Source organism: Hemicordylus capensis, chromosome 2 (genome assembly GCF_027244095.1).
Source record: "Hemicordylus capensis ecotype Gifberg chromosome 2, rHemCap1.1.pri, whole genome shotgun sequence".
Classification (NCBI taxonomy): domain Eukaryota; kingdom Metazoa; phylum Chordata; class Lepidosauria; order Squamata; family Cordylidae; genus Hemicordylus; species Hemicordylus capensis.
In genome coordinates, this window is record NC_069658.1 from 121,699,346 (window position 1) to 121,712,541 (window position 13,196).

At 44.1% G+C, this 13,196-nt stretch overlaps 1 protein-coding gene across 6 annotated transcripts in view; it reads right to left on the bottom strand.

Moving 5' to 3' along the window:
* The window catches only part of SLC24A2 (solute carrier family 24 member 2), a 145,026-nt gene that overhangs the window by 20,586 nt on the left and 111,244 nt on the right, over positions 1–13,196 (bottom strand). For all 6 annotated transcript variants that reach the window (XM_053299912.1, XM_053299911.1, XM_053299910.1 and 3 more), the window contains one exon: positions 3,155–3,283. In XM_053299912.1, coding sequence (XP_053155887.1) covers positions 3,155–3,283 — 129 coding nt within the window. The remainder of the gene's footprint in view (positions 1–3,154; positions 3,284–13,196) is intronic.

Consider the following 13,196-nt stretch of genomic DNA (forward strand, 5'->3'; position numbering starts at 1 on the left):
TTGACCACCAGAAGCCAGACCATCACGCCCAAGTTGCTGTTCCCAGCCAAAGCCTCTCTCCTTCAGCTGAAAAATCCACGGTTCTCAAGCCTCTGATCCTGGTAATATGCCACCACACAAGCCTTGGATCCCTCCATCCTTTCCCCTTCTTCTCCTTTCCCCTTGTCCCTCTACTAATTCCTGATCTCCCCAAACCATGCCAGCCCTCAGCCTTCCTTACCTCCCCCCCCTTTTTCCATCTATATCTGAATTGTATTAGGCTCTAGGAAGATTTAATATACACACATGTTAGTCAGGAACACTGGGTGAATATTGGTGCTGGCTAGGGTTGAAATACTGTTAGGAATACTGATAGAAGGTTCTGCTTTCTGCTCAGTTAGATTGATGTTGTTATTCTTTCATACTCAATAAAGCCCATTGAATCATTTAGGATTGGTTTGATCTTCTTTCTTCCTTGCGCCCAGATCCTACATGGTCACTATATAAAAGAACTTGGTGACTTGGTGACACTGGTGAAACAGGCCTAATTTTGTATGCTAGCTAATGAGCATATTTAGTATACAAATCAGGCCTTGACCACAACACCTTAGTCATGTCACGGCTGGATTACTGTAATACGCTCTATGTGGGGCTGCCCTTGAAGAATATCCAGAAACTACGGCTAGTGCAAAATGCAGCAGCTAGGGTTTTATCTGGAGCTGCCCAGTGGGAGCACATCACACCCATTTTGAAAGAGCTGCACTGGCTACCAGTTTGTTTCCGGGTCCAATTCAAGGTGCTGGTTTTGACCTTTAAGGCCCTTAACGGTTTGGGCCTGGGATACCTGAGGGACCGCCTGCTCCCAAGGGTTACTGCCCACTTGACGAGGTCATCTGAGGGGGTTCTGCTCCGGGTGCTGACAATAAGGGAGGCTTGGTTGTTGTACACGCAGGACAGGGCCTTCTCTGTTGCTGCCCCCAGACTCTGGAATGCTCTCCTGGTGGCTCTTCTCTCCTCGGTCTCCATCACAGCTTTTAGAAAGAGTATAAAATCTTGGCTTTTTGCCCAGGCATTTATTTGATTCTCTGCTGCTGCTCTTTGTACTCTGTATTGCTTTTATGCTTTTGTTTTAAATTTTTAATCAGATTTGGTTAATATTTTTCACTTAATATTTTAATTGTGTCTTTTTTACCGTTTTTGAATATTGCTGTAAACTGCCTTGGGATTGTTTTAATGAAAGGCGGTATATAAATTTAACAATCAATCAATCAATCAATAAAGTTAGATTCAGCCACCCACTTTGCTACTATGTTTGAGCATTTTATGAGTACACTACACCCTACCACGGAAACACATCCTGGATTTGAAAATATATCTGTGAACGGAGAAGACATTCTAAGGATTCACAAAGGAACACAACTATTCATGAACACCACATATTCTAGTGAGATGCCTCACTCATTCTCTTGCTCAAGACATTAGCAAAGTTGTCCCTGAAACATATGAGTTTCTTTCATGTTAATAATTGTGTACCAATTCATAGTACAGGTGGACCTCCTTATCCACGGTTTCATTATCCGCGGTTTCACATATCCACGGCCAGGAAAAGGACACACAACCTCAGCATACATGAAATAAAAACCACACTGAACTCACATATCCACAGGTTGGGGGTGGCTGGAAATGACTGTGGAGTTCATTTCCGGCTGCCATTTTAGGAATTGGAGCAACAAAATGGCTCTCATTTTTAAAAAAACACCCCAAAACATGCAATTTTCAGCTGATCTTTGGCCATTTTCTGGCTACTTTAGAGGCAAAGTGTGACTTGTGGGGAGCAGCAGAACAAGGCACCCCCCCAATTGGCTGTTTCGGCCATTTTTCAGCCACTTTAGAGGCACAGTGTGATTTGCGGGGAGCAGTAGAGCCTGGGCCCCCCCTTGGTGAAAATCGGCTGGTTTGGGCCATATTTTTCAGCTACTTTATTTATGATTTTCAGCTACTTTAGGGGCACAGTGTGACTTGAGGGGAGCAGCAGAGACTGGCAAGGCACCCCCCCATTGGCCATTTTCCAGCTAAAAATGGTCGACTGGAAATCTAACCCCCATGATCCCATAGGGATCAATGATTCAATATTTATGGTGTTGATATTAATGGTAAAGCCATGGAATGGAATCCACACGAATACTGAGGTCCATCTGTAACTGCTGTATTCGTCACTTGCCTGTCCATTGCAAATTGTCAGCCTTTCAGCAGAGACTGTGGGTGTGATCTAGCTGTGCTTAAGTTCAAAGTGGAAAGAGTTAAGCATATGCACTGAACAAAATCAGAGGTGTTTAACTTTGGCTGGATTGCACCTTGTGCTGATTGCACCTTGTGCTACATGTATAGCATGTAGCACCCTTCTGGAGCTTAAATGAATATTACATGGCGGCAACAGTGGAGTTATCCTACAGAAGGAGATAAAGATTGTAAACAAACATATAAATAAAGCCATATAATGATATTATGGGTTGGAGCTGTACCCAGCAGCTGTTGGTCTCTTAAACTAAGAAATTCAAAGAAGTCATTCACACAATCAAGAACTGTCTTCTACAGTTTTGGGAGCTGCGTGTGGTTAATTACATTTTCATAGAAGAAAACGCCATTGAAATCAACATGGGATTTCCTTTCAAGAAAGGATTAGGATAGTCATTTGATTTTATTATGCAGCGTATATAAGCAAGTTTTTTAAATGAATACAGAAACTGCTGTTGGTGAAAAAACTCAGCAACATACAACTGATGGGTGCCTGAAGATTCCTGGGGGAAAACATTTTTTATGTATATGTACTGATAAAAAACATCTAAAGAAGCAACCACGGGGATCAACATGAAAGAACTATTAATACCACATTTTATAGGTTGTCATTAAATATTTATCCCAGTAAATGGCAATATATTCATAGCTATTGTCTGCCAGGCAAGACCTCCAACAGCCCAAGCCAAATGTCATTTATCACTGGAACCCATGTTGAGTATCTTCACCACAAGCAGAATCTAATCGGATGGGTGGGCGAGGAATCATAAACTTGCTTATGGATGCCCAATAATTTTAAGAAGATCTGGTATGGATCTAAGGCATAAAAACAGGAAGATGCTCTGCATTTCAGATTATATTCAAGCAATGCAGTACTCACTGGATTTCTGACATCAGGCAAGGTAGCCCATAATGGAAAAACAATGGGAAGAACAGCCAAGTAGATGAGCTGCTTGCGTGGGGTATCGGGCCAGGCCAGGCTGAGTGGCTGTTCTTCATCCTCCTCTTCCTGTTACAGAAAACAGAAATAGAAACAATAATGTTATCTTGGGTGCAAAATGGTAAACAGTACCAGAAAGGTTATATGAGATTTAGCATACTGTGACAGAAGAAGGTACTGGCGGCTGCTGCTGCTGCTACTACTAATAATAAACATTTAATTCCCCACCCTTCGGCCAAGGACTTCAGGATAGGGTATATGGTTCTTTTGCCCCCGTAACAGCTCCATGTGGTAGGTTAGGATGAGAGATGGTGACTGATCTAGATTCACCCAGCAAGCTTCATGACTGAGATTTAAACCTAGGACCCCCTGTCCAAGTTCAACACTTTAATGACAATTCTGCACGAATCTTGGGATCCCCACATTGTACACACTGAGGGGAGTCTCACAATCAGTGAGACTTGCTGGGAAGGGGTTTGCAGGCAGACGAGCAGGAAAACAGTCCTGGGCGGCCGGATCGGCCACCCACATGACTGCTGGCTCCGTGATGGAGCCGGCGAGGGCTGCGGAGGATGGGGGGCTGTGTGGCAACCGGAAGCTCCAGAATGCCCCGCGCAAGTGTGTGGGGCATCCTGGAGAGACCCCCGGGGTGGGAGGCTTGTTTCAGCCTCCCAGCGGGGGTCTCCTCATGTGTTGCCACACCACAGAGACACGGCACAGCAACACACAATCAAAAAGATGGTTAGCCCGCTCCGCTAACCTTGTCTAAGGGGAAGGGGAATTAGGAAGGTTTGCTGCTGGGAGCCGCATGGCTCCTGTGGCAGCAGACATTTTGAGAATCCCCTCAAAAATGTATTTTTAAAAATAAATTATTTAGCAATGTTATATACACCAAGTTCTGCACCACAAAAAGTAGAACCTTGTACCCTGTTCTGCTTATGCTAGTGATGAGGAAGGGGAGACTTCAGATATTTGTCATATTTGTCATCTCTCTTTTAATATAATTTCAACTATAGGATCAGCTTGAAAGACTAGTAGGCACTAGTAGGCTCTATTTAGTGTGGCAGCAAAGTGGAGAGATCCTCGGTATTACCTTTTCATAATGTACGTAATCTTTCCACAGTCTTTCTTTCCATACTCTACTCAGTATTTCCTTACCATAATCTACAAACCTCCATGTTTAAGCATGTGTGCAAGCGCAACAATTGCTCAAGTCACTTGCTTTTAAAACAACAACAACAACAACGTATTCTGACTCCAAATTCTGTCTGGATGTACATGCACCAGGGAATATGCTGGAGGAAGAGGAGCAAGGCTTTACAAAAGACTATTTCCTACAGGGATATGACACTTCCCTGCAGTCACGCTGCATATGCATCAGATGTACAGTGTAGTGTGCCTAGGCATACATTTATAATTTGTTGCATGCATACAAAGCAAACAGCCTCATTTTTCTACATAGAAAATTGTCTTGTGAAAAGACAAGTGGTTTCAGTACAATATAAGAAGCACACTGAAGAACAGCTCTCCAATTCACATTTTTGAGGAACAGGAAGAATACTTTCTACAAATGAATGGTGTATAAATAGAGGGGGGGGGATCAGAATTTCATGCAAAAGTGTAAAGAATAACTGAACCAAGTCTTTGTACAATAAGAACTTAAATCAAGGACAATACTTCCTGTCTTATTTATTTATTTGATTTCTATACTACCCTTCCAAAAATGGCTCAGGGCATTTTACACAGAGAAATAATAAATAAAAAAATGGATACCTGTCCCCAAAGGGCTCACAATCTAAAAGAAACATAAGATAGACACCAGCAACAGTCACTGGAGGTACTGTGCTGGGGGTGGATAGGGCCAGTTACTCTCCCCCTGCTAAATAAAGAGAATCACCACGTTAAAAGGTGCCTCTTTGCCAAGTTACCAGGGGTTTTAACATTACCATGGGGCAGGGGTTTCTAACCTGTGGTACTCCAGATGTTGCTGACTACAATCCCCACCATTCCTGGGCAGAATAAATTGTAGCTAGGGATGATGGGAGTGTAGATCAGCAGCATCTGGAGTATCACAGATTGGGTACCCCTGTGTACAGACTGATTCCAATAATGCAGAAATGATTTTCAATATTGAACAAATTTTTCTTGAAAAATATAAAGCAAATGTCAGGACTCATCTGGACTCAGATTCTGAGGAGGCTCTCTCAGAAAAGGAGCATGCCCCAGCTGAGAGCCCTGGCTCTGATGGATGCCTCCCACACCAATGGGCCCTCAACAGCCAAAGCTTGTCATCCCTCCTATATTTGCTCCTTCAAGGAATTCTGGAAAGCCAGGTTGCGTACCTGCAACAGTACTTCTTGTAGTGGTCCATTGTCCTGCACACTTCAGATGTCTGCGTAGACAGGACCTTGGAACCTTCTAGAGCTGTAACCGATAAGCTTTTTGGGCAGTAGCCCTTGGTGACACACAGTCCCTCAAAGATTACCTCTCTCAGTCCCTGACCACCATGATCATAACAGGTAGGTGACTGCTACAGTGGGGAGGATGGAGGGTCGTGTGAAGGACAATGGGCCACTACAAGAACTACTGTTACAGGTAAGCAACCTGACTTTTTTGTTAGTGGTCCTATTGTCCTCCACACTTTGGAGATTAGTGAGCTATTCACCAGGATGGTTGGGAGAAGTGGGCATCTACTGAAGAACTGTGCTGAGGATTGCTGCTCAAGACTGTGAATGGGCTCTTAATCTGGTGTCCAAAGCATAGTGGCACATGAAGCACAAGGGCCCTTTCCATGTTGCTGCCCGACAGATGGCATCTAATGGAATTCCATGGAGATAAGCTGTAGAAGTCATCACTGCACTTGCAGAATGTGTTCTAATGGAGGTCAGTAGTGGCTTCTTAGCAAGTGTGTAGGCCTGTTTGATGGCAGATATGCTCCAGGCTGACAATCTCTGGCAGGAGACTTGTTTTCCTTTGTTTCTCCCAACAAGCAGATGAACAAGGAGGTGGACTAATGGAATAGTCAAGTACGATGAAGATAAAAGGACAATGCATGTTTCACATCTAGGATATGCCAAGCACGTTCTTCATCTGAAGACAGTGAGGCAAAGAAGACCAGAAGGTAGATGACCTGAGAAACAATTTTTATTTATTTTTCTCCCACACACATGGTATTGAGATACCACTTTAGGTTATTGAATGTCCAGCCTGAATAGGATCTTATTCTGTTGGAAGGATTTGAAAGGGGGGGCAGTTCTAAGCGTCCTGAGCTCTGATACTTGAAGGGCAGAGGTAATTGCTAAGAGGAATGGTGTTTTAATGGTCAAGTATTTCAGCGCACATGTAGCCATCGGCTCGAATGGTTTCTGCATGAGCATAGAGAGAATCAGCTTGAGATCCCATGGAGGGGCTAATCTTGGAGCTGGGGGATACAAGTGGAGCAGTCCTTTTAAAAAATCTTCTAACAGGGTCCAACGAGAAAATATGAACATGGGTTGTGGCCGCAATTGCAGCAAGACAGAACAAAGAATAATTTTTAAAAAGTAACAGGTATGAAAGCAGTCCAATGAGGCCTCGTTGGGGCTGACCCCTTTAAAGGCCACAAAGATGATAAATGGTGTCCATTTTGTCCTGTAGGAGCGTTGTGTCAAAGGTTTTCTGGCCGCGGTTTTCTGGCCGCGGAGATGACACCCAGGACCTCCTGGTCTCAGATCACTGGTCGGTGATCTGCCAGGCCATGAGATGAAGATTCTTCACATCTGGATAAAGTACTGATCCTTGCTCTCTAGCAAGATAGGTTGGGATGGCTGGTAGTGATGTGCACGGACCGGTCCGAAGGCTACTCTACAGGCCTCCGGACCGGTCTGAACATGGGGCGGTTCGTGGTCCAACGCTGTGTGTGTGTGTGTGTTCCTTTAAGGGTGGTGGGAGGGTGTACTTACCCCTCCCACTGCTTTCCCACTGCCGGTGTGCGTTTTTTTGCAAGCATTTGGGGTGGCAGGATACCTCCCTGCCACCCTTTCCCCCTCTCAGCAGCAAAAGGCTTCAGAAAGCCTTTTGTGCGTGTGCCACATCACCGTGTCACATGCACGTCGCAGAGATGTGACACGCACACATGCAAAAAGCTTTCTGAAGCCTTTTGCTGCCGAGAGGGGGAAGGGGCGGCAGGGAGGTATCCTGCCGCCCCAAATGCTTGAAAAAAAAATATGCCGGTGGGGGAAAAGCGGAGGGAGGAGTAAGTATACCCTCCCCCTGCCCTTAAAGGAACCCCCACACCAGTGTCAGACTGCAGCTCCGCGGTTCTGTGCACACCCTTAATGGCTGGGTCAAGGCAGATGCCTGACCTTTGGCCATGGCTAGCAGAGTAGTGAACCAGGCTTGATAATCCCACCAGGGAGTGATGAAGATGCAATCTGTTGCTTCCTCTCTGATCTTGTGTAGAACTGTTGGTATGAGTGGTAATGGAGGAAACATGTATAGCAGTTCCTTGCTCCAAGTCAGAAGCATCCAAGGAGTCGCATCCATGGCCTGCTCTGCTGCAGAACTGTGTGCATTGTTTGTTTTCCTTGGTGGCAAAAATGTCTATATGTGGATGATCCATCTGTTGAAGAGACCCTGAGCAGTCCAATGTCCATTTGTGGGATGTAACTTTTGTGTCTGACTCAAGGAGTCTGCTCATATGTTTCCCTTCCTTGCAATGTGCATTGCAGAAGGCCAGGTCTGATGATGGAGGCATCACATTGAGATACTGATGGCTAGGTGTGACAATGCTGGAAAGTGTGTGCCCCCCCTCATGGTTCAGATATGACATTGTGGTCACGTTGTCTGTCATAGCCTACACCGAATGGCCTGTTAGCAGTGGCCGCCTCATCTGAAAGCATGCTAGATATAGGATGCTGGTAGTGGATGCCATGAACCCCAGCATGGACAGCGCTGGATGAGTGTGTGATGTTAAGAACTTGCGGGCCATGGCCCTGATATCTGCTATCCTGCAGGAAGGCAAGGATGCAAATATCTCCTGGCAATCTAGACTGGTGCTCAAAAACTCTATGGTCCTTTGAGGGAGTCAGTGCTGACGTCCAGTATTGATGAATGCCCAGTTCACAAACAATCCTAGTTCACCTATAAGGGTTGGTGTGGGATGGATATGTTGATGCAACTTCTCTTTGGTTCTGGCCACCAAGGGCCAGTCATCTTAAAAGGGAATAGACAGATGGCTTGTTGGCAGAAAGTGTGCTGCCACCACAGCCATGTACTGGGAAAACTCTAGCAGCCAAATAGAAATATGAAAATAGGAGTCTTTAAAGTCTATTGCCACAAACCAGTCATTGTGAAAACAGAAGTGGTAAGATCTGGGTGAGAGTGGTCATACGGAACCGACAGAAGCAAATACAACTGTGGGTGGGTGGGGGGGTGTAGTTGGTACATGGCAGTTGACAGCTGGCAATGTTCAAAGACAGTCACATGAAGTGGCACTGTTCAAAGACTCTCCTCACATGAAGTGAGGTTGAAGGTCTCTTGAAGTCGCTATTGCGGAGGAAGATTGGGGGCAGTAATCTGTGAGGGGCTACATGTGTGTCACCAAGCAGGTGGGGCAACTGCCAAAATGTATATAGCTTACAGTTCTACAAGATTCTGAGGTCCTGTCTATGCAGACACAGACACCCGAAGTGTGGAGTACGATAGGACCACTAACAAGCACTACAAGGATCTGATGCCTCCTAGAAGGACTCTGTTCCATCTCTGTGACCCTAGGAGCACGACTCAAATTTACACTTTTAAAATTTTGAGAAACTTTGAGAAACCAGACTCTTATTGAATGATTTTCTTTACAGACTAGGTAAGATTAACAGTGTAGTAGGCTCTTGCCAATGAAAGTTCATACCACAATGCATAGGACCAGCATATGCATGCCTTATGATGCCACTGTTTGTGTGCAGATCAAGCATAATTCATGTCTTATGACTTCAGGGCCACAGCTGGAATCATCTAGAGCAGGGATTCTCAATGTTGGGTCTCCAGATGTTATTGAACTTCAACTCCCATAATTCCCAACCCAAGGCCACTGAGGCTGGGGATTATGGGAGTCGAAATCCAATAACATCTGGGAACCTGAAGTTGAGAATCCGTGATCTAGAGACTGGAGTGGGTATAACGGCTTGGGTCCAGGCTATTTAAGAGAGCACCTCCTTTGTCATAAACCCTGCTGCCTGTTACGATCTCCTGGAGAGGTCCGGTTACAGTTGCTACCGGCTCGTTTGGTGGCGACCCAGGACCAGGCTCTTCTGTGGCTGCCCCAGGGCTTTGGAATATACTCCCTGCTGAAATAAGAGCATCTCTTTCTCTGTTTGTTTTTAGGGAGACCCTCAAGACTCCTGTTTTCACAGAATTTTAATTAGAATTAATTATAATAATTTTAAAAACTTGTTTTGATAACTATTATATTGTTTTGTGTCATGTATCTTAATCTGTGACTTCTAAATATTTTAAATTTTATAAACTGCCTAGAGATGTACATATCAGGCGGTATGCATGCATAAATCTATCTATCTATCTATCCATCCATCCATCCATCCCTCAGCTTGCCATGTATGGTAACCAATCTCCCCTTTATGATAGGTGCAGTTATGCCAATGACACCAGTCAGTGAATTTAGCCAAGGGTTATCTAATATCCTTTCAAAGTACAGGTCGAGTATTCCTTATCTGGACATCTGAAATCTGGAATGCTCCAAAATCTGGACACCATGCCATAACAAAAACAAAAAACAAACCGTCTCCGCTCACTCGCTCACAGATTCCCAAATTTGCTGCTTTTAAACATGCAGAAGGCTGCACATATCTCATCCCCCTCATTGCCTACCCAGGAAATTTCTCCCCTGGTTCCATTGTCCCAAGCCCACTCCCTGCTTTCCTCCCTTGTATCGCCTCCCCCGCAGCTCTGGGGTCTCCACGCACCTCACCTACACTGGCAACTGCCAAGTTCTCTTCTCAAAGGGGGTGTGCAGATCCTGCGGGCAGGAAAAGACACAAAGGCTCCTTTGTCAGGGGAGGGGCCGGAAGGGAAGGCGCCCATGCCGAATATTTCTTCCCAGTCGCCTCTCTAGGAACCTGGACTCCCTCAGGTTAACCCTTAAACTGGTCCTCCCCTGACAGGAGGCAGCAAAGGGGGCTCCTCCATCCCTGCCTTGCAAGAGAGAGCAGAGTGCATGCTCAGTTTGGCGCCTGCTCTGTTGGCATCTGTTTGGGCGCTCTGTTGGTGCCTGCTCTATTTTTATAAAATACAGTTAACCTTTTATGTTTAAGACTTGGATCCCATGTCCAAGATATCTCATTATGCAAATATTCCAAAATCAGGAAAAATCCAAAATCTGGAACACATCTGGTCCTAAGCAGTCCGGATAAGGGATACTCAACCTGTAGGAATGGAGAAATCATTATTATTTTTTTTAATGGATCTTGGCCCCCTGAATTCAACATTCAGAGTTAGCAGCTCCTAAAAGCTTTATCAAACTGATATAAGTGGACTGTTTTTGGAGAAGTGCTTTTGGTTCCCTGCAAGTTTTGTTCAGCAACATTTCTTTTCTACTTACATAAATACTCTACCAGAATTTCTTCTGGTTGGATGCTACAAGCCACAGTCACATCCATCTGCAGCATAGGGGCTATCTATAAAGTAGGCCATACTTTTATTGCAACTTTGCTAATCCCCCCTTGACACATGGCATACTTTATGGATGATTCCACATCCTATTACATTGTAAAGCTTTTCTAGTTTGTTTTCTGAATTCATGAGAGCTAGTACCTTCGATTAAAAAACAAATAAAATATTTCAAGATTTCTATCTTGCTACGTGACACCAGAGGCTTAATTCCTAGTTATTGTCCCACATTTAATCATTTCTTTAAACTACTTCTGCTTATAATCGATATATTTAATCCTCCTGGGTGTTCCTTTAGAATGTGTGTCCTGGCGCCCAGCTGATTGGCTGGGCGGCAGCGGGCCCGGCCCCAAAGAGCGCATAGATGCTCTGTGCGGGGTCAGCTAGTACTCCTTATTTTATGCAGCTCACTTTTGCATACAATGTAATTAATTGCTAAAAATAAGGCTGGAAACGTATTATTTATACTTGGGGTTAAAAAGCATTTCATATTATTTTTGTTAGTGTCATATTTCTTTTAATAAGAGGCAAATTAGTGTCATATTTATTTTTATAAGAGACTTTCACCTGAAATTTGGACAACCCTAGCAAACAACAAATATATCACATCATATTTTCTCTGAAAGTAAGTCATTGCCCTCAAAGCTCAAGAGATTATTTCCTGTTGCTCTTTGAAAAGCATTTCCAGTCATTTTACTCACTCATAAGTGAGATACATTTCTGTTCTGCATAACCCCCCCCCAATAAAATTAGTGGTTTTCTATCTTCAGAGAATTATTTCCACATCTGCTGAGTCCACTGAGTGCCACAGAGGGCTATCTGGGAATGCTACAGGACAGTACTGGGCAGTTCTGAGTTTTGCTATTGCCCCACATAAACAGATAGAGCATATGCAACACTGCTCCGCAGCTGCAGATTCCAGGGGAAGAGCAGTAGTGATGGGCAAGCTATTCTTCAGGGAAGCGTGATTGCCATTACTGTTCATCTCATGGAGGAACCCCGATGAACTGTCTAGCTTGGAACAGAGATGGAAAACTAATTGCTTACTTGATTCCAACTTGTGGTGACATTTCATCAATAACTTTTTTGTTTATATAACCAAGTGAGTAAATAACAGTCAGTTCTGCCAGAAAAACAAGCTACACTTTAGTCTGAGAATAAAATTCTCTCAGATCAGTGGTTCAGATACAGCACAGAGCTCAATACCTTCTTGCAGGCTGATTAGTACAGAAACTGCCACAAGCATACTTACTTCCCCAGATCCCATGGTTTTACTAAACATATTAGCATTTATCAATTCTTTATATAACTAAAGAAACTTCAATTCCCCTCAGTCAAAAGTTTTGAAGTTTCATATATTAGCTCAACCATTCAAATATTCAAGCAAGCTAATTTTTCCGGGATAACAAATTATATTTATGGATGTGCTTTTATTTATAAATTGGTCAGTGTATGTAATGCTCTCTATACACCACAAGTTCTCCTCCTCCTCTTGAAAATAGGATCACAGGGAATGCCCCTACGTAATATTTTCCAGCTACAGCTAGATATGTATGTGGTCCATGCTGCATATAGCATGGGCCACAGAACAAACACCAGAAAATACAGCCTCCCTTCAGACTGCAGTCTGATGAAAACAACTGATTGCCTGATTCCAAACCATTATGCTGTGTTTTACTGCATCTTCCACCAGTGCTGTTATCAATAGTGCTTGATAACAGAATATTTCATAGCATCACTACAGTGTTCAAGCAGCTTTACAGCAGTGCTGCATCCCTGAGTCAAGACTGTTGGAGATGCAGCCCTTGATGGTATCGACTCTTAGCACCAGCAACCCAACTGACTACTCAGGGCACTGGGGGTAGAGAGAGTGATCAAGGTAATCCCCTCTCTGACTACGCTTTCTCTACTTGACTTCCCTTTTGTTAGACTGATAGTCTCAGGTTTCATTCTTTCACCTCAACAGAGACTTCCTTTTTCTCCCTTCCCCTTCTTCCTTTATGTAGGTAGCCATGAGGCATGATAGGCCTTTATTTCTGATGGATTTCCCAAATAAACCACTTTATTATGGAACTTTAACTCCATGTCTCCAAACAATATTGATTAGCAGCGCTCCCTTACCTGTGCACTTCTGGTGTAGCTGGGGCAGATAAAGAAATCTCCTCCCCCCCTCACCCCGCCCAAGCTCTCTAAGACAGACAGACACTGTTTCTAGGTAGTAGCCAGCTGTTTCATCATGCAAAATACACAGGAGGAACTAGGCTCAAAATACAAGCCAAGATAAATATATGTTGCTCTACTGCATCATTCTCAGTTTTGCCCT